The 25989-nt window shown below is 41.8% G+C and overlaps 1 protein-coding gene across 1 annotated transcript in view; it reads left to right on the forward strand.

Moving 5' to 3' along the window:
• Positions 1-25989, forward strand: part of SF3B1 (splicing factor 3b subunit 1) — a 250717-nt gene that overhangs the window by 112868 nt on the left and 111860 nt on the right. Inside the window, exons 4-5 of the mRNA XM_075830013.1 lie at positions 8998-9112; positions 23779-23858. Coding sequence (XP_075686128.1) covers positions 8998-9112; positions 23779-23858 — 195 coding nt within the window. The remainder of the gene's footprint in view (positions 1-8997; positions 9113-23778; positions 23859-25989) is intronic.

Consider the following 25989-nt stretch of genomic DNA (forward strand, 5'->3'; position numbering starts at 1 on the left):
GCAACTTTATGATCACCTTTTATCCTATTTTTTGGGATGCCAGGTAAACAAAAAAAATGCAATTCTGGCACAGCTTTTTTAGTTTTTTTTTATACAGCGTTCACCATGTGTTATAAATGACATGTTAACTTTATTCTGCGGGTCAGTACGATTCCGGCGATACCTATTTTATAGGACTTTTTTATGTTTTACAACTTTTTGCACAATAAAACTACTTTTGTAAAAAGAATGTATTTTTTCTGTCGCCAAGTTGTGAGAACCATAACTTTTTTTAATTTTATTATCGACGGAGGTGTATGAGGGCTTGTTTTTTGCGGGACGAGCTATAGTTTTTATAGGTACCATTTTTGGATACGTGCAACTTTTTGATCACTTTTTATTCTAATTTGTAGGGCAAAGTGACCAAAAAACAAACTCTGGTAGAGTTTTTTACGTTCTTTTTTTACGCTGTTCACCGCGTTCAATTAATAATATAATATATAGTATATAGTATAATACCAAATACATATGGTTTTATTATTTTTCAATAATAAAGGACTTGATAAGAGTAAAAGGGGGATTGTGTTTTATTTGATCTCTTGAAACTTTTATTGTTTTCAAACTTATATTTTTTGCACTTTTTTATACTTTTTTTAACACTTTTTCTCAAGTCCCACTAGGGGACTTGAAAGTCCAACGGTCAGATTTTTTTTTTTCTAATACATTGCACTACCTATGTAGTGCAATATATTAGATCTGTCAGTCATTCACTGACAGCAAGCCGATTAGGCTTCGCCTCCCGGCGGGGCCTGAATCGGCTTCCGTAATGGCATGGCTACAGGAGACACAATGGTCTCCTGCTCTAACAGCAGTCACCAGTCCTGATTGAATGTCAGGGCTGGCGATCTGCTAGTAACCGCTACGATGCAGCAATCGCTTTTGATTACTGCATCGAAGGGGTTAATGGCAGGGATCGGAGCTAGCTCCGGTTCCTGCCGTTACAGGTGGATGTCAGCTGTACAGTACAGCTGACTTCCACCGCTGATGACGCCAGATCAGCTTCTGACCCGTCGCCATATTGCCGGCAGCTACGGAAGCAGATCAGGCTCCGCCGCCGGGCGGATCTTGACCGGCTTCGGTGCTAGGCAGACCGGGAAGCCAGTATTAGGCCTCCGGTTGCCATTGCAGCCGCCGGAACACCGGCAATTTCATTGCTGGGGTTCCGATGAGCTGCAAACACCTTAAGTGCAGCGATCGCGTTTGAGCGCTGCACTTAAGGGGTTAATGGCGGGGATCGAAGCTAATTTCGGTCCCCGCCATTACAGTCGGATGTCAGCTATAACATACAGCTGAGATCCGACGATGATGGCACCGGCTCAGCTTCTGAACCGGTGCCAAACATTTGCCGTAAATGTACGGCATTTTGCGGGAAGTCAATGCTTTCCATGACGTACATTTACGGCAAATGTCGGGAAGGGGTTAATTTTTGGTTGTTGTGACCATTTTGACCCCACACTTTTTTCACAGCACTTATTTGAATGGGGCTGTGAAATAAAAAAAAAGACCTTTTTCCAATAAGATGTCATTTTTGTTCAAAATTTCTTATTTTCACAAGGAAAAAAAATACCCCATGTTGTTGCCCAACTTCTCCTGAGTGCGGCAATACCCCTTTTGTGTTGATAAGCTGCAGTTTTGGCCCATGGGAGGCCTCAGACGGGAAGGACCACCATTTGGCCTACTGGAGCTTTTCTGGTGCAAAGTCAGGTATGCTGGAACCCCTGAGGTACCAGTACAGTTGAAACCCCCGAGAAGTGGCCCCATTTTAAAAACTACACCCCTTAAGGCATTTATCTAGAGGTGTAGTGAGCTTTTTGACCCCACAGTTATTGTGTAAAAGGTATTGCGCAGCAGATGGTGCAGAGTGAGATTTGCAATTTTCTATACAGTGAAGGAAATAAGTATTTGATCTCTTGCTCATTTTGTAAGTTTGCCCACTGTCAAAGACATGAACAGTCTAGAATTTTTAGGCTAGGTTAATTTTACCAGTGAGAGAGAGATTATATATAAAAAAAAAAAATGAAAATCACATAGTCAAAATTATATATATTTATTTGCATTGTGCACAGAGAAATACGTATTTGATCCCTTTGGCAAACAAGACTTAATAATTGGTGGCAAAACCCTTGTTGGCAAGCACAGCAGTCAGACGTTTTTTGTAGTTGATGATGAGGTTTGCACACATGTTAGATGGAATTTTGGCCCACTCCTCTTTGCAGATCATCTGTAAATCATTAAGATTTCGAGGCTGTCGCTTGGCATCTCGGATCTTCAGCTCCCTCCATACGTTTTCGATGGGATTAAGGTCTGGAGACTGGCTAGGCCACTCCATGACCTTAATGTGCTTCTTTTTGAGCCACTCCTTTGTTGCCTTGGCTGTATGTTTCGGGTCATTGTCGTGCTAGAAGACCCAGCCACGAGCCATTTTTAATGTCCTGGTGGAGGGAAGGAGGTTGTCACTCAGGATTTGACAGTACATGGCTCCATCCATTCTCCCATTGATGCAGTGAAGTAGTCCTGTGCCCTTAGCAGAGAAACACCCCTAAAACATAATGTTTCCACCTCCATGCTTGACAGTGGGGACGGTGTTCTATGGGTCATAGGCAGCATTTCTCTTCCTCCAAACACGACAAGTTGAGTTAATGCCAAAGAGCTCAATTTTAGTCTCATCTGACCACAGCACCTTCTCCCAATCACTCTCAGAATCATCCAGATGTTCATTTGCAAACTTCAGACGGGCCTGTACATGTGCCTTCTTGAGCAGGGGGACCTTGCGGGCACTGCAGCATTTTAATCCATTACGGCGTAATGTGTTACCAATGGTTTTCTTGGTGACTGTGGTCCCAGCTGCCTTGAGATCATTAACATGTTCCCCCCGTGTAGTTTTCGGCTGAGCTCTCACCTTCCTCCGATCAAGGATACCCCACGAGGTGAGATTTTGCATGGAGTCCCAGATCGATGTCGATTGACAGTCATTTTGTATGTCTTCCATTTTCTTACTATTGCACCAACAGTTGTCTCCTTCTCACCCAGCGTCTTACTTATGGTTTTGTAGCCCATTCCAGCCTTGTGCAGGTCTATGATCTTGTCCCTGACATCCTTAGAAAGCTCTTTGGTCTTGCCCATGTTGTAGAGGTTAGAGTCAGACTGATTAATTGAGTCTGTGGACAGGAGTCTTTTATACAGGTGACCATTTAAGACAGCTGTCTTTAATGCAGGCACCAAGTTGATTTGGAGCGTGTAACTGGTCTGGAGGAGGCTGAACTCTTAATGGTTGGTAGGGGATCAAATACTTATTTCTCTGTGCACAATGCAAATAAATATATATAATTTTGTTTTTTTATATATAATCTATGTCTCACTGGTAAAATTAACCTAGCCTAAAAATTCTAGACTGTTCATGTCTTTGAAAGTGGGCAAACTTACAAGATCAGCAAGGGATCAAATACTTATTTCCTTCACTGTACATATGACATTTCAGTGTCTGACATATTGTGTCCAGTATGTGCCACCGGAGACATACACCCCATACATTGTTGTGTGGGTTCGCCCGGGTACGGCAATACCCGATTTGTGGTTGTTATCTGCTGCCTGGGCACATGGCAGGGCTCAGAAGGGAAAGATGAGGGGGATAAGCTATGCGGAGTTCATCAGGGTAAATGAAAAATCAAGGGATTATGGTAAATTTTAAAACAATCTTTCATATGAAGTCCTGGTTTTTCGGGACACGTGTCACATTGATATATTGTGACCTTCCTTGTTCCTCTCTTATAGCAGACTCTGCAGCTCTTTTGGGTCTTTCCCTTCCCACCAGTTTGGGGAACTTCTCCTGGAAAGTGTTGCCCTGGTACTATGAGTCTGGGCTCGCTTCCAGAAGTACTGGGTGTCCCCTCTTCCTGGTCACTAAAAATTAGCTTCTTGATAACCACCTCTTGAAATTCCAGGAAAGTACCCCTCTGGCCTACATATCCATATAGCGTTGTACAATGCGTACATGCTATCTGTATGATGTGCACGACCAGCTTCTTATACTAAACCCTCTATTTCCGCATGGCGTTGTAGGGCTTCAGGACTTGATCTGACAAGTCCACCCCTCCCATGTACCTATTGTAGTCCAGGATGCAGTCTGGTTTGGGGGTCTCTGTACTGGTACCTCGTACAGGTACATGGGTACCGGTGTGGGCATGTATTGTTGTCAATACAAGGACATCTCTCTTGTCCTTGTACTTGACACGCAATATGTTGCTGCTAGAATGTGCCCTGCTCTGGACGTTGGTATAAAAATTATCCAGGTAGGGTTGGTAACCCTGGTCCAGCAGTGGGTGCACCAAATCCCACACAATTTTTGCATTAAGTCCCAGTAAGGGGGGGGGGGTGGCATTCTGGGGGCTGAATACTGGTGTCCTTCCCTTCATATATCCTACATTTGTAGGTTTACCCTGATGCACTGTTGCACAGCTTATACATCTTCACGCCATACCTTGCCCTCTTACCTGGCAGGTACTTGCGGAATTGAAGCCACCCTTTAAAATCTACCAAGGACTCATCAATAGAAATACACTTCTTGGGGTGTATGCTTGGGAAAACCGGGCACTGAAACGGTCTGATAGGGGTCTCCGTTTATACAAACGGTCAAAACTGGGGCCATCTCGGGGCTGGGCACTGCTCATTATCAGTATAATGTAAGAAGCAAAGTATTGCCTAATTTAGTTTTTTTTAGGTTCCAGTTCAGTTCTGAAGTTGCTTTGAGGGGCCTATAATATGAAACACCCCATTTTAGAAACTAGACCCCTCAAGTATTTAGAAAGTTTATGAACCCTTTAGGTGTTTCACAGGAACTTAGAGCAAAGTGGAGGTGAAATGTAAATTTATTTTTTTTGTCAGAAAATCCTTTTTATATCCTTTTTTTCTTTTTATAACACTAAAGGTTTTACCAGAGAAACGCAACTTAATACTTATTGGCCAGATTCTGTAGTTTTGAGAAATATCCCACATGTGGCCCTAGTGCGGTAATGGACTGAAGCACCGGCCTCCGAAGCAAAGGAGCACCTAGCGGATTATGAGACCCCATTTTGGAAACTAGACACCTTGAGGAGTTCATTGTACTATTCATGGGGTGCATGCAACTTTTTGATCTGTTTTTATTCTATTTTTAAGTGGCGTGGTGACTAAAAAATAGCAATTCTACTCTTGTTTTTTTATTCTATTTTTTTTTTTACAGTGTTCACCGTGCGCTATAAATGACATATTCACTTTATTCTGCGGGGCGATACGATTACGACGATACCATATGGTTATAGTTTTTTTTTGATGTCTTATGGCGTTTGCACAATAAAATACAATTTGTAAAAAATCATTCACTTTTTGTGTTACCATGTTCTAAGAGACAGAACTTTTTTATTTTTCCATCAATAAAGCAAGGACTTTTTTTTTTTTTGCGTAACGAACTAGTTTTGATCAGTACCATTTTTAGGTACGTGCGACTTTTTGATCTCCTTTTATTCCATTTTTTGGGAGGTGAAGTGACCAAACAATTGTGATTCTGGTACGGTTTATTATTTTCTTTTACGGCGTTCACAGCGCGGGATAAATAGCAAATAATTTTGTAGTTCAGGCCGTTAAGGACGCGGCGATACCAATTATGTATAGTTTATTTGTTTATATATTTTTATTAATAATAAAGGACTGATAAGGGAAAAAGGGGGATTTTTACTTTGATCACTTTTAAAACTTTTATTTTCTTATTTTTACACCTTTTTTTAACTTTTTTAACTTTATTACTTTGTCCCACTAGGGGACTTTAGGGCAGGAGGCCCTGATCGCTATTCTAATACACTGCACTACATGCGTAGTGCAGTGTATTAGAACTGTCAGCTACTCACTGACCGCAAGCATAGTGGGTCCTGACTTCGTCAGGACCCACTAGGCTTCCGTCTATGGCATAGCCAGACGCCATTGCTTGGTGTCCGGTTGCCATAGTCACCATAGCCGGCCGCTATCGTGTAGCAGGCCGGCGATGGTAGCTTAACCCCTAAAAAGCAGCGATCTCTATTGAACGCGGCTTTTAAGGGGTTAATCAGCGGGGACACAGCGATCGGTCCCCGCTGTAGGAGCTGCGGCAGCTGCTGTACGAGACAGCAGCTGTCACAGCTCCTGTATGTGTCGGGAGGACGGCCGAAATGGCCGTTGCTCCCGTGACGTACTATTCCGTCATGGAGCGCGAACGGGGCGGTTTCCATGACGGAATAGTACATCACTGAGCGTTAAGGGGGTTAAAGAAGAACTCCCATAAAATGTTTTATTGCTTTGCCCGTCTGTAATGGCCACCTTGTACACTTTTATATGATATTAATTTCCTCATCGAGCATCTAGCTTTCAATTCTTGGCTCCGTTCGGCTCCCCCATGCGGTCAAGTTATCTGTAAGCTGACTCGCCGATTCACACGGTGTCTTATGGGTAGACCGGAAGCCAGTTTCTCTATGTAAATCTATGTATTGAAAGCTAGATGCTCGGTGAGGACATAAATATCATATACGTGTACAAGATGCCCATTACAAACAGGCAAAACAATTAAAATTTTCATAGGAGTGCTTCTTTAATTAATAATTTTCTTTTATATAAATAACTTTTTAATACATTACTATAAATGTACATAACTTCACAACTTTAAACCTCTGCAAATACTGTTTTCTATCAGAAATACAAATTTATTTTTATAAAAATGTGTATCAGTGAGCTTCATAATTTACATATTATTAAAAATTATTTTTACTTTTTGAGATACAGCGGCTTTGTGTCCTGTATACCGATCAGCCGTATCATTTGTTAAAACCTGAATCCGTCAGGTCTGCGGGACGAACTGGTTCAGTGACCTCGTCCTGCGTGATCCACCTGTAATCGATTACATCTTGGTTATGAACTTGGATGTGATCGTTAACAGCTCGATCCTGCAGGACCTCCTGACACTAAACTCGTCAGTACCTCTGACCTGACGGATAAAAGTTTCAGCACTAGATGCAGCTGCTCTGTATACAGGATACAAAGCAGCTGAATCTGAAAAAGTAAACAATTTTTAATAAGTATTTTGAAAGCTGTGCAAAACACGGATACACATATTTATAAAAAAATATTTAAAATGTCAAAGGTGTACATAGCCTTTAAGCTAACCTGAGGCTATGGTGGTAGCAGGAACAGCAAAGTATAAGGTGGTGAGGTGCAGCAGTGATACAGTGAGGTATATTGGTTTATGTGTGTGTGATGGGGGCACAAAGAAATGCTAAAAAGGCCGTCATTTTAGCTCACCTGGGGCTCTGAGGAACAGCTCATATAGCCACTTACTCATCTAGCACATGTAGCCTAGAAAATGCGGAAAGAATTAGCTCTGCCTCCCATTCCTTTATATACAAATAGCCAGCCTGCCCTCCCCAACCCTGCCCACCAATCAGGGCCGGCTCCAGGTTTGTGGGCCCTTGGGCGACAGACTTAGTGGGCCCCTTTGCAGGGGAACTCACGGTGACCGTAAATAGCAGGAAACTTCACTTTGTGCCCCCATAATGAAGTTAGGCCCCCAGTTTGTACTCCCATATACCCACTGTAGATAGTGCCAAACAGCCCCCCTCCCTGTAGGTAGTGCCTTTGGGGCTCCCTCTAGGAGTGGAATCCCCAACCAGATCATTGCTGACGCTCTGGCCGGGATTCCCGCTTCAGGAGGAGCCTCTGACGTCACTGACCATATATTGACAGTGATGTCAGGGGGAACCCCAGAGCCATAGTCCCGGGCAGAGCGCTACTAGCACTCTGCCTGGGACTCCTGATCGGCTCCTGACATCACTGTCCATATATGGATAGTGGTGTCAGGAGCAATCACAGAATCAACGTCCTGGGCAGAGCGCTACTGGCACTCTGCCTGGGAATCTGTAGCCTAGTAAAGGGCAGAGTAGGGAGCTATCTCCCTGCTCTGCCATAGTGTTCAATACTATCTGCGTCCTAATTACTATTGAATGTGGTGTCGCTACTGCGGCTACTAGCGGGACCACTGGTCATGGGGGGGGGGGGTCTGTTACTGCGGGCGGCACGGGCTCCTTCATGCCACGGGCTCCAAAGCAGCTGCTATGGCTGCTAGAGCGGTAGTTGCGCCACCTCCTAGAAAGGGGCTCCCTCTAGAAGCAGAATCCCGTCAACAACACTCTGGCTGGGGATTCCACTCCTGGAGGAGCCATTACGGCATTGTGCCCCCCGAAGAATAGTGGGCCCTGGCACTTGCCCAGGTTCTGATGACGCCCCTGCCACCAATCTCAGTTTACATCCCCCCATCCATTTTCTAAATTCCCGCCTGCCTTTGGCTGGCAGCATATAACTTCATAAGCTGCCAGCCGATAGAAGACTAACAGATGCAGTACTGGCTTGCCATGACAGTACTGCGAAGCATTACGTCGGGCAGCCACAGGGGGAGGTGAGATGAGACCGCGTTGCTGCATCCTGTACACTGTCTCCTCTCTCTTCACTGAATGGATGGAGTGGCGGTCAGCGTCAGTGTAGGGGAGCAACAGTGGTAAATGAGCGACTCCTTTTTAGTCACAGTTGACTATGCGGCGAGGCGGTGACAAATGGCGGCGCGGAGCTTCCTCCTGTAGCTTAGCCCGGCGGTGAGATATCGATTCAAGGATTCTGTTTAAAAACAGGATCCTCTCAGGACTCCAGGACGAATCAATCAAATTAATTTGATTAATCGCCCAGCATTGTCATTTTTTATTTTTTTTCCATCCCTAACTCCTATTTGGTACAAAACAGAGTGTAAAATTACTAAACTTTTATGTCGTTTTCAAATCTGAAATGTTGAAATTTATATTGTTCTTTATGAATTTTTGAAAAATGTGTTAATTTATTTTTCTGTTCAGATGCATCAGTTAACTTTTAGGAGATGCCACTGAATGAGTGAATCAACTTTGTTTCCTTTTCCAGTATGATCCGTTTGCTGAACACCGGCCCCAGAAGATTGCAGACCGAGAAGATGAATATAAAAAGTACAGGCGGACGATGATTATTTCTCCAGAGCGTCTTGATCCTTTTGCAGATGGTATTTGCAATTTCTTTTTGACTGAATTTTTATGCACAGACATACAAAATACATTATTTAATCCTTTCAGTATTATAAAATGTGTGTAAGGCAAAAATATTTGTTATCCGTTTTGATTCCACATAAAATTTTAAGTGTATAACAGTTCAATATACGACTTGTATAATTACTACACTGTGAGTTATCTTCCAGTTATTTACTGTAACAAGTTTATGGTTCTAAGGTTCGCATAACCCAGCTATGTTGTAATTACATTTGCCCAAATTGCATTTTCAGATAGATTGCTGTTAAGACTTTAAAGAGGCTCTGTCACCAGATTTTCAAACCCCTATCTCGTATTGCAGCAGATCGGCGCTGCAATGTAGATAACCGTAACATTTTTCTTTTTCAAAAACGAGCATTTTTGGCCAAGTTATGAGCATTTTTATATTTATGCAAATGAGCCTTGTGTGTGTGTGTGTGTGTGTGTGTGTGTGTGTGTGTGTGTGTGTGTGTGTGTGTGTGTGTGTGTACACACACACGTACATCTGGGCGTTTTTACTTGTTTTACTAGCTGGGCGTTGTGAATGGAAGTGTATGATGCTGACGAATCAGCATCATCCACTTCTCTTCGTTATCACCCAGCTTCTGGCAGTGCACAGACAAACAGCGTGTCCTCGCGAGATCACGCTGTGACGTCACTCACTTCCTCCCACAGGAACTTCATCGCGTCAGACGCTGTGTGTCTGTGCACTGCCAGAAGCTGGGTGGTAACGAAGAGAAGTGGATGATGCTGATTCGTCAGCATCATACACTTCCATTCACAACGCCCAGCTAGTAAAACAAGTAAACACACCCAGATGTAACGAACACAATACACGTCCAGTTGGACATAAGAAAGGCTAATTTGCATAAATCTAAAAATGCTCATAACTTGGCCAAAAATGCTTGTTTTTGAAAAAGAAAAACGTTACTGTAATCTACATTGCAGCGCCGATCAGCTGCAATAGGAGATAGGGGTTTGAAAATCTGGTGACAGAGACTCTTTAAGACATTTAGTTATTATTGATTCGAGAGATTGTGTGAATGCCTATTTGATAGCTTAAAGGAACAGTGTCCCATTACATTAGCGGAATTCAAATATAGAGAAGCGTTCTACAGATTTGTAATTAAAGCAAGACTGGCATTTTATTTTGCTGTTGCCAGCTTTCTAATTTTGTTTGTCTTGTACTTGAATATAGCTGGTGAACTACACTTTAGTCTTCAATAATGGTAATGTGCATACAGGTTATTTTCCTTGAATTACAACCTGCATGAAACAGGAGTGGGCTTTGCTGTGTTATATGTAAATGTAAATGCTGAAGAATGCTTATTAGACTTCACTAGCCCATACTAACTTTCCTTAATTTTTTTCCTACAGCAGTACTGCTAAATGCCAGTCCTGTCTGCATTCTTAAGGGTACAGTGCAACACATGCTGTGTAGCTAATCGTGAAAAAGTTACCGAAAGCAAGTTCTATCATTACTAGTGTCCACTTGACACTGCAATTTGGGCATGGTAGCCGAATTAAAAAGCATGTATTTTATTTATTTTTCCTAGTTTGGATTAGAAGAGAACAGTTTGTCATTCTTTTCAAAAATATATTTTGTTTACACTCCAACATAATGAAGTAAGGGCCTGTTCAAATCACCGTTGCCCTTCCGTTGAGGGGTTTCATCGGAGGTTTCCGTCGGGTTAACCCCTCAACGGAAAGGCAAAATGGAAACCTAAGCTTCTAACCATTGATATTAATGGTGACAGAAACCTAGCTAATGGTTTCCGTTTTGCCTTTCCGTTGAGGGGTTAACCTGATGTAAACCTCCAACGGAGCCCCTTAACGGAACACAGAAGGTGATGTGAAAACAGCTCAATTTAAATGTGAACAGAAATATTCAAAGCAAAAATGCTTTGACGTGCTGTTGACCAATTCTACTTATTAAAATGTTTTCGCTAATTGATGTAGATAAGCTAAATTAAAGGAGAGCCAAAGGCCAAAAACAATAACTACTCTTCCTCAGTAAATATTAAATCGCACGTTTTTTTTGTTTTGTTTTTTCAATTTCTTTACCCTTTTACTTCAGTCTGTTCAATATGGTAGCTGTATCTGTGTAGAATACAAAAGAGAGAAATAATTATATTAAATACTTTTTGAAGGATATTGCTCTATTTTAATTATCCGTATAATATAATAGACTCTGCAACCATGACCTTTAGCAGTGCCATTAAAACACTGAAATTTAACCCCTTCCCGCTCCTTGACGTACTATTACGTCATGGCAGCTGTATCGTTCGCGCTCCATGCCGTAATAGTACGTCTCGGGAGTAACGGCCGTTTCGGCCGTCCTCCCGACACATACAGGAGCTGTGACGCTGCTGTCTTGTTCAGCAGCTGTCACAGCTCCTACAGCGGGGACCGATCGCTGTGTCCCCGCTGATTAACCCCTTAAAAGCCGCGTTCTATAGAGATCGCGGCTTTTTAGGGGTTAAGCTGCCATCGCCGGCCTGCTACGCGATAGCGGCCGGCGATGGTGACTATGGCAACCGGACACCAAACAATGGCGTCCGGCTATGCCATAGACGGAAGCCTAGTGGGTCCTGACAACGTCAGGACCCACTATGCTTGCTGTCAGTGAGTAGCTGACAGTTCTAATACACTGCACTACGCATGTAGTGCAGTGTATTAGAATAGCGATCAGAGCCTCCTGCCCTCAAGTCCCCTAGTGGGACAAAGTAATAAAGTGAAAAAAAAGTTAAAAAAAGATGTGTAAAAATAAGAAAATAAAAGATTTAAAAGTACTAAAAGTAAAAATCCCCCTTTTTCCCTTATCAGTCCTTTATTATTAATAAAAATATATAAACAAACAAATAAACTATACATAATTGGTATCGCCGCGTCCGTAACGGCCTGAACTACAAAACGATGTCGTTATTTATCCCGCACGGTGAACGCCGTAAAATAAAATAATAATAAACCGAACCACAATCACAATTCTTTGGTCACTTCACCTCCCAAAAAATGGAATAAAAAGAGATCAAAAAGTCGCATGTACCTAAAAATGGTACTGATCAAAACTAAAGTTCGTTACGCAAAAAATAAGTCCTCGCACGGCTTTATTGATTGAAAAATAAAAACGTTATGGCTCTTAGAATAAGGTAACACAAAAAGTGAATGATTGTTTACAAAACGTATTTTATTGTGCAAACGCCATAAGACATAAAAAACTATAAACATCTGGTATCGCCGTAATCGGATCGCCACGCAGAATAAAGTGAATATGTCATTTATAGCGCACGGTGAACGCTGTAAAAAAAAACGACCAAAAAAACAATTGTAGAATTGCTGTTTTTTAGTCACCACGCCACCTAAAAATAGAATAAAAACTGATCAAAAAGCCGCATGCACCCCAAGAAAACTACAATGGATTCCTCAAGGGGTCTAGTTTCCAAATTGGGGTCACTTTTCGGGGGATCCCAATGTTTTGGCACCACAAGACCTCTTCAAACCGGACATGGTGCCTAATAAAAAAGAGGCCTCAAAATCCACTAGGTGCTCCTTTGCTTCTGAGGCCGGTGCTTCAGTCCATTACGGCCCGAGGGCCACATGTGGGATATTTCTCTAAACTGCAGAATCTGGGCAATACGTATTAAGTTGCGTTTCTCTGATAAATCCTTTTGTGTTATAAAAAAAATGGTATAAAGAGGATTTTCTGACAAAAAAATAAATGTAAATTTCACCTCTACTTTGCTCTAAATTTTTGTGAAACACCTAAAGGGTTCATAAACTTTCTACATGCTGTTGTGAATACTTTGAGGGGTCTAGTTTCTAAAATGGGGTATTTGATAGGGGTTTCTAATATATGGGCCCCTCAAAGCAACTTCAGAACTGAACTGGAACCTAAAAAAATAAATAAATGAGGCAATACTTCGCTTCTTACATTATACTGATAATGAGCCGTGCCCACCCCGAGATGACCCCAGTTTTGACCGTTTGTATAAACGGAGACCCCTATTAGACCGTTCCAGTGCCCGGTTTTCCCAGCATTCACCCCCGAGAAGTGTATTTCTATTGATGAGTCCCTGGTACATTTTAAAGGGAGGGTTCAATTCCGCCAGTACCTGCCGGGTAAGAGGGCAAGGTATGGCGTGAAGATGTATAAGCTGTGAGAGTGCATCAGGGTATACCTACAGGTTTAGGCTATATGAAGGAAAGGCCACCCCCAAACCAGACTGCATCCTGGACTACAATAGGTACATGGGAGGGATGGACTTGTAAGATCAAGCCCTGAAGCCCTACAGCGCCATGCGGTGTGGTATAAGAAGCTGGCCGTGCACATCATACAGATGGCATTGTACAATGCGTACGTGCTACATCGATGTGCAGGCCAGACGGGAACTTTCCTGGAATTTCAAGAGGTGATTATCAAGAACCTAATCTTTAGGGACCAAGAAGGGGGGGCACCCAGTACTTCTGGAAGCGAGCCCACACGCATCGTACCAGGGCAACACTTTCCAGGGGAAGTTCCCCAAACTGGCAAGAAGGGAAAAAGTCAAAAGAGGTGCAAAGTCTGCTATAAGAGGGGGATAAGGGAGGACACAATATATCAATGTGACACGTGTCCCGAATAACCAGAGCTCTGTATGAAAGTGTTTTAAAATTTATCATACATCCCTTGGTTTATAATTTACCCCAATTTTACTTACCCTGATGCACTCCGCACAGCTTATCCCCCCTCGTCTTTCCCCTCTGGGCCCTGCTGTGTGTCCAGGCAGCTGATAACAGCCACATGTAGGGTATTGCCATACCCGGGAGAACCCACATTACAGTTTATGGGGTGTAGGTCTCCGGTCAAAATGGTCACTACACCTCTAGATGAATGCCTTAAGGGTGTAGTTTTTAAAACGGGGTCACTTCTTGCGGGTTTCAACTGTACTGGTACCTCAGGTGCTTCTGCACACATGACTTCGCACTAGAAAATCCAGAGTAGGCCAAATGGTGGTCCTTTCCTTCTGAGCCCTCCCATGGGCCCAAACGGCAGTTTATCACAACAAATGGGGTATTGCGGCCCTCAGAACAAATTGCGCAACAGAATATTATTTGACAAAAATAATTTTGTTTTCATTCCCAGCCCAATTCAAATAAGTTCTGTGAAGAAACTATGGGGTCTAAATGGTCACATTACCCATAAATGAATTCCTTGAGGGGTGTAGTTTCCAAAATGGGGTCACTTCTGGTGGGTTTCCATTGCTTTGATACCTCTGGGGCTCTGCAAATGCGACATGGCACACGAAAACCAAACCAGCAAAATCTGTACTCCAAAGAACACACAGCGCTCCTTCCCTTCTGAGGCCTCCCATGGGCCCAAACGGCAGTTTATTGCCACAAATGGGGTATTGATGCACTCAGGAGAAATTGGGCAACAAAATTGAGTATTTTGTTCCCTGTGAAAATAAGAAATTTTGGTAAAAAATTACATCTTATTGGAAAAAATGTCATTTTTTTAATGTCACAGCCCAATTGAAATAGGTGCTGTGAAAAAACTGTGCGGTCAAAATGCTAACAACAACCATAAATGAATTCCTTGAGGGGTGTAGTTTCCAAAATGGGGTCACTTTTGGTGGGTTTCCATTGCTTTGATACCTCTGAGGCTCTGCAAATGCGACATGGCACCCGAAAACCAATCCAACAAAATCTGGACTCCAACAAACATATAGCGCTCCTTTCCTTCTGAGCCCTCCCATGGGCCCAAACGGCAGTTTATCACCACAAATGGGGTACTGCCACACTAAGGACAAATTGGGCAACAAAATGGGGTATTTTGTTCCCTGTGAAAATAAGAAATTTTGATCACAAATGACATTTTATTGGAAAAAATGACATTTTTTTCATTTCAGAGCCCAATTCAAATACGTGCTGTGAAAAAAATGTGCGGTCAAAATGGTAACAACAACCCTAAATGAATTCCTTGAGGGGTGTAGTTTCCAAAATGGGGTCACTATTGGGGGATTCCTACTGTTTTGACACCTCAACACCTCTTCAAACCTGGCATGCTGCCTAAAATATATTCTAATAAAAAAAGAGGACTCAAAATGCACTAGGTGCTTCTTTGCTTCTAGGGCTTGTCTTTTAGTCCACGAGCGCAGTAGGGCCACATGTGGGACATTTCTAAAAACTGCAGAATCTGGACAATACATATTTAGTAGTGTTTCTCTGGTAAAACCTTCTGTGTTACAGAAAAAAAAATGAATAAAATTGAAATTCAGCAAGAAAAATGAAATTTGCAAATTTCACCTCCACTTTGCTTTAATTCCTGTGAAATGCCTGAAGGGTTAAAAAACTTTATAACTGCTGTTTTGAATACTTTGAGGGGTCTAGTTTTTAAAATGGGGTGTTTTATCAGGGTTTCTAATACATAGGCCCCACAAAGCGACTTCAGAACTCAAGAGGTACCTTAAAAAAAAGGCTTTTGAAATTTTCTTAAAAATATGAGAAATTGCTGTTTATGTTCTAAGCCTTGTAACGTCCAAGAAAAATAAAAGAATGTTCAAAAAACGATGCCAATCTAAAGTAGACATATGGGAAATGTGAACTAGTAACTATTTTGGGTGGTATAACCGTCTGTTTTACAAGCAGATGCATTTAAATTCTGAAAAATGCAATTTTTTCAAAATTTTCTCTAAATTTTGCAATTTTTCACCAATAAACACTGAATATATCGACCAAATTTTACCACGAACATGAAGCCCAATGTGTCACGAGAAAACAATCTCAGAATCGCTTGGGTAGGTTTAAGCATTCCGACGTTATTACCACATAAAGTGAAATATGTCAGATTTGAAAAATGGGCTCTGAGCCTTAAGGCCAAAACTAGGCTGCGTCCTTAAGGGGTTAAAGAAAAAATAAAGTATTACCTTACTCCTACTAAAGCAATAAACACCTTGCAGATGCTGACAATGTATATTTAATTTTTTTTTCTCCGTGTATGGTATTGAGACTAGGGTTGTCAAAATACCAGAATTTTGACTTCGATACTTTGTGTAGTATTGAGATTTTTGATACCAAATAATTTGCCAATAATACAAAAAGCACCACAAAAAGTCCTTTCATTTCCTGATGAGGCATGTGGTGTTATGACTTTTAAGCCTCCATGTGCCTCACATTAGTGGTAATTAAACCCATCATGTACCTCACATATTAACACAATGTTGCCCATTATGACTGAGCTACATGATGGGGTAAATTACTATTCATCATAATGGGCAACATTGGGTTAATGTGGTAAATGATAGGGTTAATTACTATTCATTTGAGGCACATGGAGGTTCAACATTCATAACACCATGTGCCTCACAATAAGTGACCCCCATCTTTTCCCTCACAAGATGGCAACATTCGGGTTAACCCATAAGGGACGCTGCCAATGTCGGCCTCGAGGACAGATAATTTTTTTTTATTTGGATACCGCACTTATAACTTTTTTATTTTTTGCCCGACGTAGCTGTATGAGACTTTGTTTATTGGTACATTCACGTTATCGTTTAATCTATCTAAATTTTTATTTTGGCAAAAATGCAGGCTAACATACACCGATCTTCTTAAATGACACTATATATTGTACAGGTAGTTATGGTCGTGATGATACCAAATATGTGTATTTTAAGTATTGGGACTTCTATTTTAATGTTTGTTGTAAAAAAAAATGCATTTGTATTTTTACAGATTTTTTTTATTTAACTTAAACTTTTTTTTTATTTTAATTTTTTACTTTTATTTTTTTTTATTTTTTAACTTTCATGTACTGACAGATATCTAAAAGCCAGTACATGAGGCTAAGTTGACACTACAGTTACTATAGGTTTACCTCTCCTTCCGTGGAAGGGAGGATCGAAACATTAAATGGAAAGCAAAGGTTCCATTAGAATTACCGTTGACGCCAGAATGGAGCCCTGATGCAGATGTGAACGAAGCCTCAGTTTGAGAAATACTGCTGTAGTTCATGCTCACCCTATGAATACAGCTTCAAATTGCTCAGGCAGCTGTGTTGAGGAAATTTTAGCCTACCAGTTGTGTTGATATGTCAAGTCCCCTCAGCAGTTAGGCCTCCTTTACATAGACTTTTTCTGGCAATTTAAAGGGAATGTGTCGCTAGAACTTTTTTTTTGTTTTTTTTTTTGTTAAACCCTTAGTGTATACATGATTAGACATTGTCATAATTTTTTTTTGACAAGTCAGGAAATATTGTCAATTAGATTCTAATTTATAACATTTCCCTGTGCTGGTCACTAGAAGGAGCAATTCCCAAAATTGCAGCATTGGCATGTGGTAAAGCAACCACATTGCTTTATGCTGCAAATTTGGTGTAAACACACACGTGAGCTCACAGAATCCCCCCTCCCTTATCCTGGCCAGTGCCAGGAGAAAGGAGGGGATTTAATGTTCAAGTTTCCTACACTGTGTGCCACCATTTTTTGAGCGAATACACAGTGTAGTAATCACAGTGGTAATCACACACGAAAACACGAACATACACAGACATAACTTACCTGCCGCCGCCGCTCCGTCTGCTCCCTCCGCTCCTAGTGCTTGCTTCAGAACACATGTCCGGAAGCCGCGACCGGAAGTAGTCATCTTACTGTCCGGCCGCGGCTTCCGGTCCACAAGAAAATGGCGCCGGATGTTGCTCGGCCGAAGTCCTTCCATTTGGACTGTGTGGGAGCAGCACATGCGCCGTTCCCACACAGACGGCGTACACCATAGTGAATGCGGCTCCCGTTCGCATTCTCTATGGGGATGTATGTGCTGTATTCCATCTCTGTATGTGTCGTTAATCGACACATACAGAGATGAAAAAAAAAATGGCAGCCCCCATATTATTAACCCCTTGGCGACATATCACTTACATGTACCAAGGGGAGGTATGGAGAAGGCTCACCGGCTGCGAAGTAGCTCACAGTAGCAGCAAAGTCTGAGATTCAGGAAATCTCATGCCCAAACTGCGGAAAAAAAATGCAGCGTAGACGTTAATAATTTGACCTGTGCGGAATTTAATTCGGCAGCAATGTCAATTTGTGCTTCGTTTTTGCTGCTTTTCCGTTGCGGTTGTTTCCCATTGAATTCAAAACATCAGCCCAGTTATTATAACTACGGTATATAAAAAACACACTTAGCCAGCACACCCTCCTCCTTTCTGCAGTCCGGCCTCTTGTGATGACGTTACATCCCATGTGACCGCCGCTGCAGCGGTCACATGGGTTGCAATGTCATCCAGGGAGGTCGGACTGCGATGGAGGGACGCGGCGCCATAACAACGGCCTACGTAAGTATGAACGGTTCTTACCGCTGCTTTCCACAGCAGAAATTCCGTCCGTGGTGCGGTTTTTGGACGGAATGTACTGCAGCTTCCAGGTCGTGGTTTTTACGCAACAAATCCGTACCGTGGGAACCTGGCCTTAGGACCACGGTCAATAGCGACCGCAGCATCTAAGCCTATAGAAAGAGGATAGCGGCCCCTCAGGTTTGCTATCGTTGTTCTCCTAATAGGAGGCTGTAAAAATCACGATACATTGCATTACGGTATTCAATACATTTTTATTACAGTAATATCGTGCAACCGATCCAACGATCGCTGTTTTAATGCTTCTATGAGGACTAATTTAAAAAATAAAAGTGAAACCATTAGTTTTTTTTGTTTTTTTTAAATGTACAGAATAAAAAAAAAGTTGAAGGATAAACCCCTTTTTCCATTCCTCCCCCTAAAGTAATTTTAAGTGAAATAAAATTCACACAACTGGTATCGCCGCATCTGTAAAAGTCTGAATTAGTCTAATATAATGTTATTAAACCCCCACAGAACAGTAAATGCTGTAAAAATATTTTTTTTTACGAATTTGCTGTTTTCTGGTCACCCTAATACAAAGAGATCAAAGTCACATATACCCCAAAATGGTACCAATCAACACTAAAGCTCGTATCGTAAAAAAACAAACCGCTCAATCGATGGAAATATAAAAACGTTATGGTGACACAACTAATTCTTTTAGCATAGCTTTTTCTCTGGAAAAGTGGTACAACACAAAAATAACTATATAAATGTGTTACTTCCGTAATTGTATCGACCCGTAGAATAAAGTTAACATATGTTTTTTACAGCACTATGAAACTGCACTGAACGCTGTAAAAAAAGAGAACCAGAATAAAATATGGTGGAATTGCTATTTCACCCAACAAATATATATATATTTTTTGGTTTTCCAGTAGACTATAAGGTACTAAAACTCTACTTGCAATAAACAAGCCCTCATACGGCTATGTCGGCCGCAAAATAAAGTTATGGCCTCTCCAAAGGGTCAATATGTAACATGCGTTTTTTTTATTTTGTTTGGTGCTTTTTTTTTATTTGTCGGCGATTTTCACTTTGTCATTTTGTACTCCCCCCCGGCGTTATTGATGTCCAACAGAGAAGCCTAAGCAAAAAGACCTGAAAAAAACACATACCCAGAGACTTCTGCATTTGAAAAAAAAAAAAAAAAACACTGACCATAAATTTACTTCAAACACCCCAAAACCAAGGAGCAGTTGTATGCAGTGCATTTGGTATTTCACTAAAGACTCTAATGGAACATCTGTCTGACTATATAAAAAAAATAATCAAAAACGCCATTAAAAAGCAAGAAAAAAAATCTGTAAAGTAGTTCTTATCCAGGTCAGATTGCAAAAGATTTTCCTGTTGTCCTTGGGTAACTATATTCTACTACATTAACCCCTTCACGACTACCATACGACTATATACGCTCCAAATGCCAATGCAGGGTGCGTGCGTGCAGTTGTTATGTATATAAACGTTGGCAGCGTGGAACAGGGTTTAATGTGTTCAGAGCTGCTGTCGTGTGAGCAGCCCTGCACTGATCTATGTGCCGGCACCTCTTCCACTTTGTTTCATAAAACAAGCATGTGTGTTTTTTCATGACACTACACTTAGGGTATGTTCACACGGCCTATTTACGGACGTAATTCGGGCGTTTTTGCCCCGAATTACGTCTGAAAATAGCGCCTCAATAGCGCTGACAAACATCTGCCCATTGAAAGCAATGGGCAGACGTTTGTCTGTTCACACGAGGCGTATATTTACACGCCGCTGTCAAATGACGGCGCGTAAATAGACGCCCGCGTCAAAGAAGTGACCTGTCACTTCTTTGGCCGTAATTGGAGCCGTTATTCATTGACTCCAATGAATAGCAGCGCTAATTACGGCCGTAATTAACGCGGCGTTCAAGCGCCTCCACATGCCGGTACGGCTGAAATTACGGGGATGTTTTCAGGCTGAAACATCCCCGTAATTTCAGCCGTAACGGACGCCCTCGTGTGAACATACCCTTATAAGTACAGCGCTGCTCACACTGAAGCAGTGCTGTACTATTCTGTCCCCTGGCTCTCTCCCCTGTGTGCTGGCACCACCCACCTCCTTCTTCATCTGTCCCTGGATTCTGCCTAGAGATAACGGACCAGTAAAGCTCGTTATATAGGCAGATAATTATCTGATTATCACCATGACTGTCTAATCATGGTGATCATAGAAGGATTTTTGCTAAACAAACTTTAGAAGCAGCTCTGAACTCTTAGCCTTCTTCACTCTCCCCTTATAGCGATCCAGGAGAGAGAAAACTAAGGACTCATTCAGGCGAGCGTGTATCTCGTCCGTGTGATGGCCGTTAAAACAACGGCCATCCCACGGACTCATGTATTTCAATGGGGCCGTTTACACAATTGTGTGAAGGGTCCGTGAAAAAATAAGACGTCCTATTTTACTCCGTGTCACGCATCCCACCATAGACTCTAGCAGTTTTTCACATTTGGTTGGCTACGTTCGTGTGTGTGTGTAAATATATATATGTATGTATATGTGTCTTCATTCTCCCAAAACTCCAATAAAGTTACTGTGGGAGTAAGTGACCGCACAGCATGATCTCGAGATCACGCTGTGCTAGGAGTACAGCTGGACATGAATGAAGGGAAGCCTTTCAGATTAGGTGGGAGATAAGGTGCTTATAAACTGGTGACAGAGACTCTTTGAACTCCTGGGTTGCTTTCGCACTATGTTTTGGGTTATTGTCCATCTGTTCTGTGAAGTGACGTTCAGTCAACCTTGCTGCATTTGTTTGAATCTGAGCAGAAAGTATATCCCTGAACACTACAGAATTCGTCCGGCTGCTTCGGTCTCCAGTCCCATCATCAATAAACACTAGCGACCCAGTGCCTTTGGCAGCCATGCATGCCCATGCCATCACACTGCCCCCACCATGTTTTACAGAGACTGTGGTGTGCTTTGGATCATGTGCCGTTCCAAGCCTTCTCCATACTTTCTTCCTTCCATCATTCTGGTACGGGTTGATCTTCGTTTCATCTGTCCAAAGAATGCTGTTCCATGCTGGTCTTTTGGAGTTTACAAGATCACCATTGCGCTTTTATTTTTTTTCAGAAAACTGTTGATTTGGCCACTCCTAACATTTGTGCTATCTCTCTGATGGATTTCTTCATTTGTTTCAGCCTAACGATGGTCTGTTTCACTTGCATTGAGAGCTCCTTGGACCTCATATTGTGGGTTCACAGCAACAGCTTCCAAATGCCACACCTGGAATCAACTCGAGACCTTTTACCTGCTTAATTGATGATGGATTAACGAGGGAATAGCCCATGCAGCCATTTAAATAGCTTTTGAGATAATTGTCCAATTATCTTTTGGTGCCTTGAAAAAGAGGCAGCTACATGTTAAAGAGCTGTAATTCCTAAACCATTCCTCAAATTAGTATGTGAATACCCTCAAATTAAAGCTGAGAGTCTGCACTTTAAGCCCATATTGATTATATAACTGTATATTCAATGTTTTGGTAAACCGCTAAAATGCCAACTTGTCACTGTCCAAATAATTCTGGACCTGACTGTATGACCTAGTAACAGGTCCTCTTTAAATCACTACCTTACACCTTGTATCAGAGGGACAGTTAGCTGTAAATATAGGCAATGTCTGTGAGATGGGAGAGGAATTGTTGGAACGGTAGTCCTTTACATGGTGATACTGCCACACAAAACACTGGCAGCATTAAAACAGATGCTGCATGCTGCTGGGCAACATAAAAAAAAACTACTTTGGAGCTAAGGTGGCATGATCCGGTTACCACTTCAGATAAGCCCTTTAACTGAGCAATGTATCTGTACATGTCTGAGAGAAAAAAATATTCTTTCTAGATTTTAACCTGTGAATGTAAATAATAATGGTTCCATTATTTTAAATCAAGCAAAAACCCTGTAAATTGTGACGAATTGAAACACAAAGCGGGGCATTTTTGAAGACTGGTGTTTCATACGCCAGTCTTAATATAAAGTTGGAGGCACCCAACTCCTAATAAATTAGGCGTATCTCTGGCCGTCCGTACGCCAGAATGTATAATCTATGTCAGCTATGAGCTGTTGCAGTTGTGTCATTGTTTTCTGGCGTAAATTCTGATCTTCATTTTACGTATTTTTAATTTAAAAAAAAAATTTTTGCATAAGTGGTTCAAACGACACAAAAGTCGCAATTTTTGCAGCAAATCGTGACTCTTGTGTCGTTTGCAACTTTTCTACGCTGTAAATCTGGCATAGAAAAGTTAATGAATCCCCCTCATATTGTATAAAATGTAGCAGGACTTTTTTTTAATTTTAATTTGCAATAAATAAGCCTTATTTGTATAAAACATCAACTCCTTTTAATATTTGCCATTAAGAATACTACCTAAAAATTTGACAGAATTGTCACTTGCCTTTTGTAGGTTTTCTTTCTGTGAATGGCACAATCTGAATTCTGAGATGTGAGCTGAATGCAAAGTGTTAATCATATGTGTCTGTGGGCACATTACTTGTAGACAGCGAGGACCTCTAGGGAGATAAAGTTTTTAAAGAGCAAAGCATCTAATTTTTTTTAAAAAGTATTCGCACTAATTTAATGCTAGTATGGAACAGATTACTGGACAAAATTGTAAAGAATCCAGTTTCTGTTGAACATAGTACATTCCCAAATATGCCGCCTTCTTTTTTCTTTATTTTTTTTTCTTTGGCTTTTTAGATTTCTTTAAAACCTTGTGTTCCACTCCTTCGCATCATATAAGATTTACATTTTGTGGATTATTATTTTCTGCACATTTTAATATTCTCTGTACTTGAAATCCTTTCAACTTTGAAGAAAATAATCTATAAACCAAGAACAGGTATGGTGTGTATTTGTATTTAAGCAACCTTATCCAGGTAATGTTTTAAGTGTATGTTTTCCAAAGTGTTACTAATGGTAAAGAGATGATTTTCTAGGCTTCTATACTCCTGCTCGATGTCAGAACTGCTGATGGCGTCAAAAGGCTGAAAAGTGTACGTATTAAGGAATAGTGACCACGGAACCCATCGCTTCTGAAGACACCATTTGTTTTTCTCCTTTTTTTTTTTTTTTTTTTTTTTTTTTTTTTAGAACATATATCCGATTTGTGTATAGTTATTTAAATATATACAATTAAAGATTTAAGTTTAAAGTTATATCTAGCATCCTGCTAGATAGTTCTTGATATGATGGTAATGAAATAAAAACGCTTGCCCTGGTTTTTTTATTATTGTTGTTTTATTTTTGTAGGTGGCAAGACTCCAGATCCAAAAACAAATGCTCGGACGTACACCGATGTTATGCGAGAAAAGCAGCTGATTAAGGAACATGTAAGTTTACATATGCCTTACTAAGAGAATTTAAGGAGTAACAACACTTTGGAAAAACTTTTGCTATGTCATAGAGACTTTTTAGAACTTTTGTTCACTGGGGGTTCAGGTGCTGAGACCCCCACAATCACTGAAATGAAAGTGCAGAAGCCTTCAGCTGTGATCGGCGCTCCTAGTATGGCTGAAGACCGACTCATAGGCATTCTATGTGGGCCCATCTACGGCCTATAGAGAAGTGCTGATCATCGTCGAAAGTGCAGAATGTTCGGCTGAGCACTTCTGTACCCAGACCCCCACCGATGAATACTTCAGATATGTGACTGACTTTTTTTTTTTTTTACTTTCTTGTAATCTCAATAGAAGCAAACTTATAATACACCTATCCTTCTAAAACTATAATCCTCTTTCCCACCGCAGTATATTAAAAATAAATAAAAGGTATGCTTTTCTGATGTTGTTTTTGTAGAAAGTCGTAGAGAGAAAATTCTGTAATAACCCTTTCTCATTGGTTACAACACCGGTATATGCTGTTGCCACTGGGAGGCTTGACACTTGGAAATAAAAATAAAAAAGTGGCTTCTCCTACAGGCTATACCCTGCCCACTGACACTGAGCTATTCAATCTTAGCTTAGTGTCTGTCAGAGGCAGAGTCTTAGTGCAGCAGAGTCTCTACCAAATTTATTTCTTTTTACATTTTCAACAAGAAGATGGGACTTAGGTTTGACACATTCTCCCTGTGTCCCTTCGTTGGCAGGCGGACGGTGGTGCATTTGCAATATGACCTTGTCGAACCTTTCTTTGAAGACTAGGGGGACAAGTGTGATAGCTCCTCCCACCCACCAGCATAAGAAGCACCTCTAACACTTCTCCAACCAGTGTCCCCTTAGTAAAGGATGTAACACTGTGGGTGTGCTCCTGCTGTGTGTTCATCTGGGAGATGGAGAAAAGCGCTGAGCGGATGGTGTGTTTATTCCTCTCCCCCCAGGCCACCGCTTATATGTAGTATAGGTCAACTGGATCAGTAGCGTGTTGTTTGGGGCTTTTTGGCACATACATGCCGGCGGCACCTCTTATTTCACTATGGCCGGCGCCATTACGGCAGGCAAGGGGGGGGCTCTTCCACTCTCCCTCCCAATCGCGCTCCAGCGTGCTTTCTCTTCACGCATGGGGGGGCTCAGCCTTCTCCTGATTGGCCACTCAGCACATAACTGTAAGCAACAAATCATGGCACATCGGGGGTGGAGCCTGTTTCCTATCTGTTTCTGCTCCATTTGGATGGACACTGCTGGGGACACAGGTCCTCCTGACCACTGCTGTTGAATTTTTTGCCTCAGGAGACGCATCAGGCACTTTAAAACTTGGAAAGATCAGCGCTTGGCCTTTTTTTTTTTTTTCCACTTCTCCCTACAGGTGCCCTAGCCTCAGTTGCTGAACTTACTCCTTGCAGGAGTGTATGCTTCTCCTAGCAGAAATAGGTGAATGCAGCCATAGGAGTATCTATTTCTATTCAGTCCTGAGTGGTTTTATTGGTTTCTTTACTCCCACTAGTACAGTGTGCGGCTCAGTAAATCCCTCTACTGCCATATCTGACCCTAAGGGAGTACCCTCCTGCCAGACAACTTTTGCAATTTATTACTTGTTCCAAGTTCAATACTAAACTTCCCTGTCCGTCTACTACTTTATGCAATGCATGCCGACCTCCTCTCCAAGCGCCTGCGGCTTCTGCACTCCTGCCACCCCCTGTTTTGCTCACCTCTGGTATGATGGGTCTGGATCCTGAATGGGCCCATTGCTTTTTCTGATTGGTTGATAACCTAGCGAACAACTCTCAATCTATCTTGGGCGGGTAGACACCCGGCTGCCCCTGGACTCCTGTTCTGCCCGTCCTCATCTGGAGACTCAGTCCATGCCTTCCTCTCTTGACAGACCCTGAAAGTGAACCAGGTCCACTCGCTTGCTATCGCTTTCACCGCCCACATTTGTTTCACCTTCTCCCCCTAGTGAGGTTTTGTCTGAGGGAAAACCGTCTGATTTCAAACTGATTTTAGTTGGTAAGGATCTTACCTCTCTCCCCACCTTGGTGGAGGTACTTACTAGAACTGTTAGTGACACCTTAAAGGTCGCACACAC

This window comes from Rhinoderma darwinii, chromosome 6 (assembly GCF_050947455.1).
Source record: "Rhinoderma darwinii isolate aRhiDar2 chromosome 6, aRhiDar2.hap1, whole genome shotgun sequence".
Taxonomy (NCBI): Eukaryota; Metazoa; Chordata; class Amphibia; order Anura; family Rhinodermatidae; genus Rhinoderma; species Rhinoderma darwinii.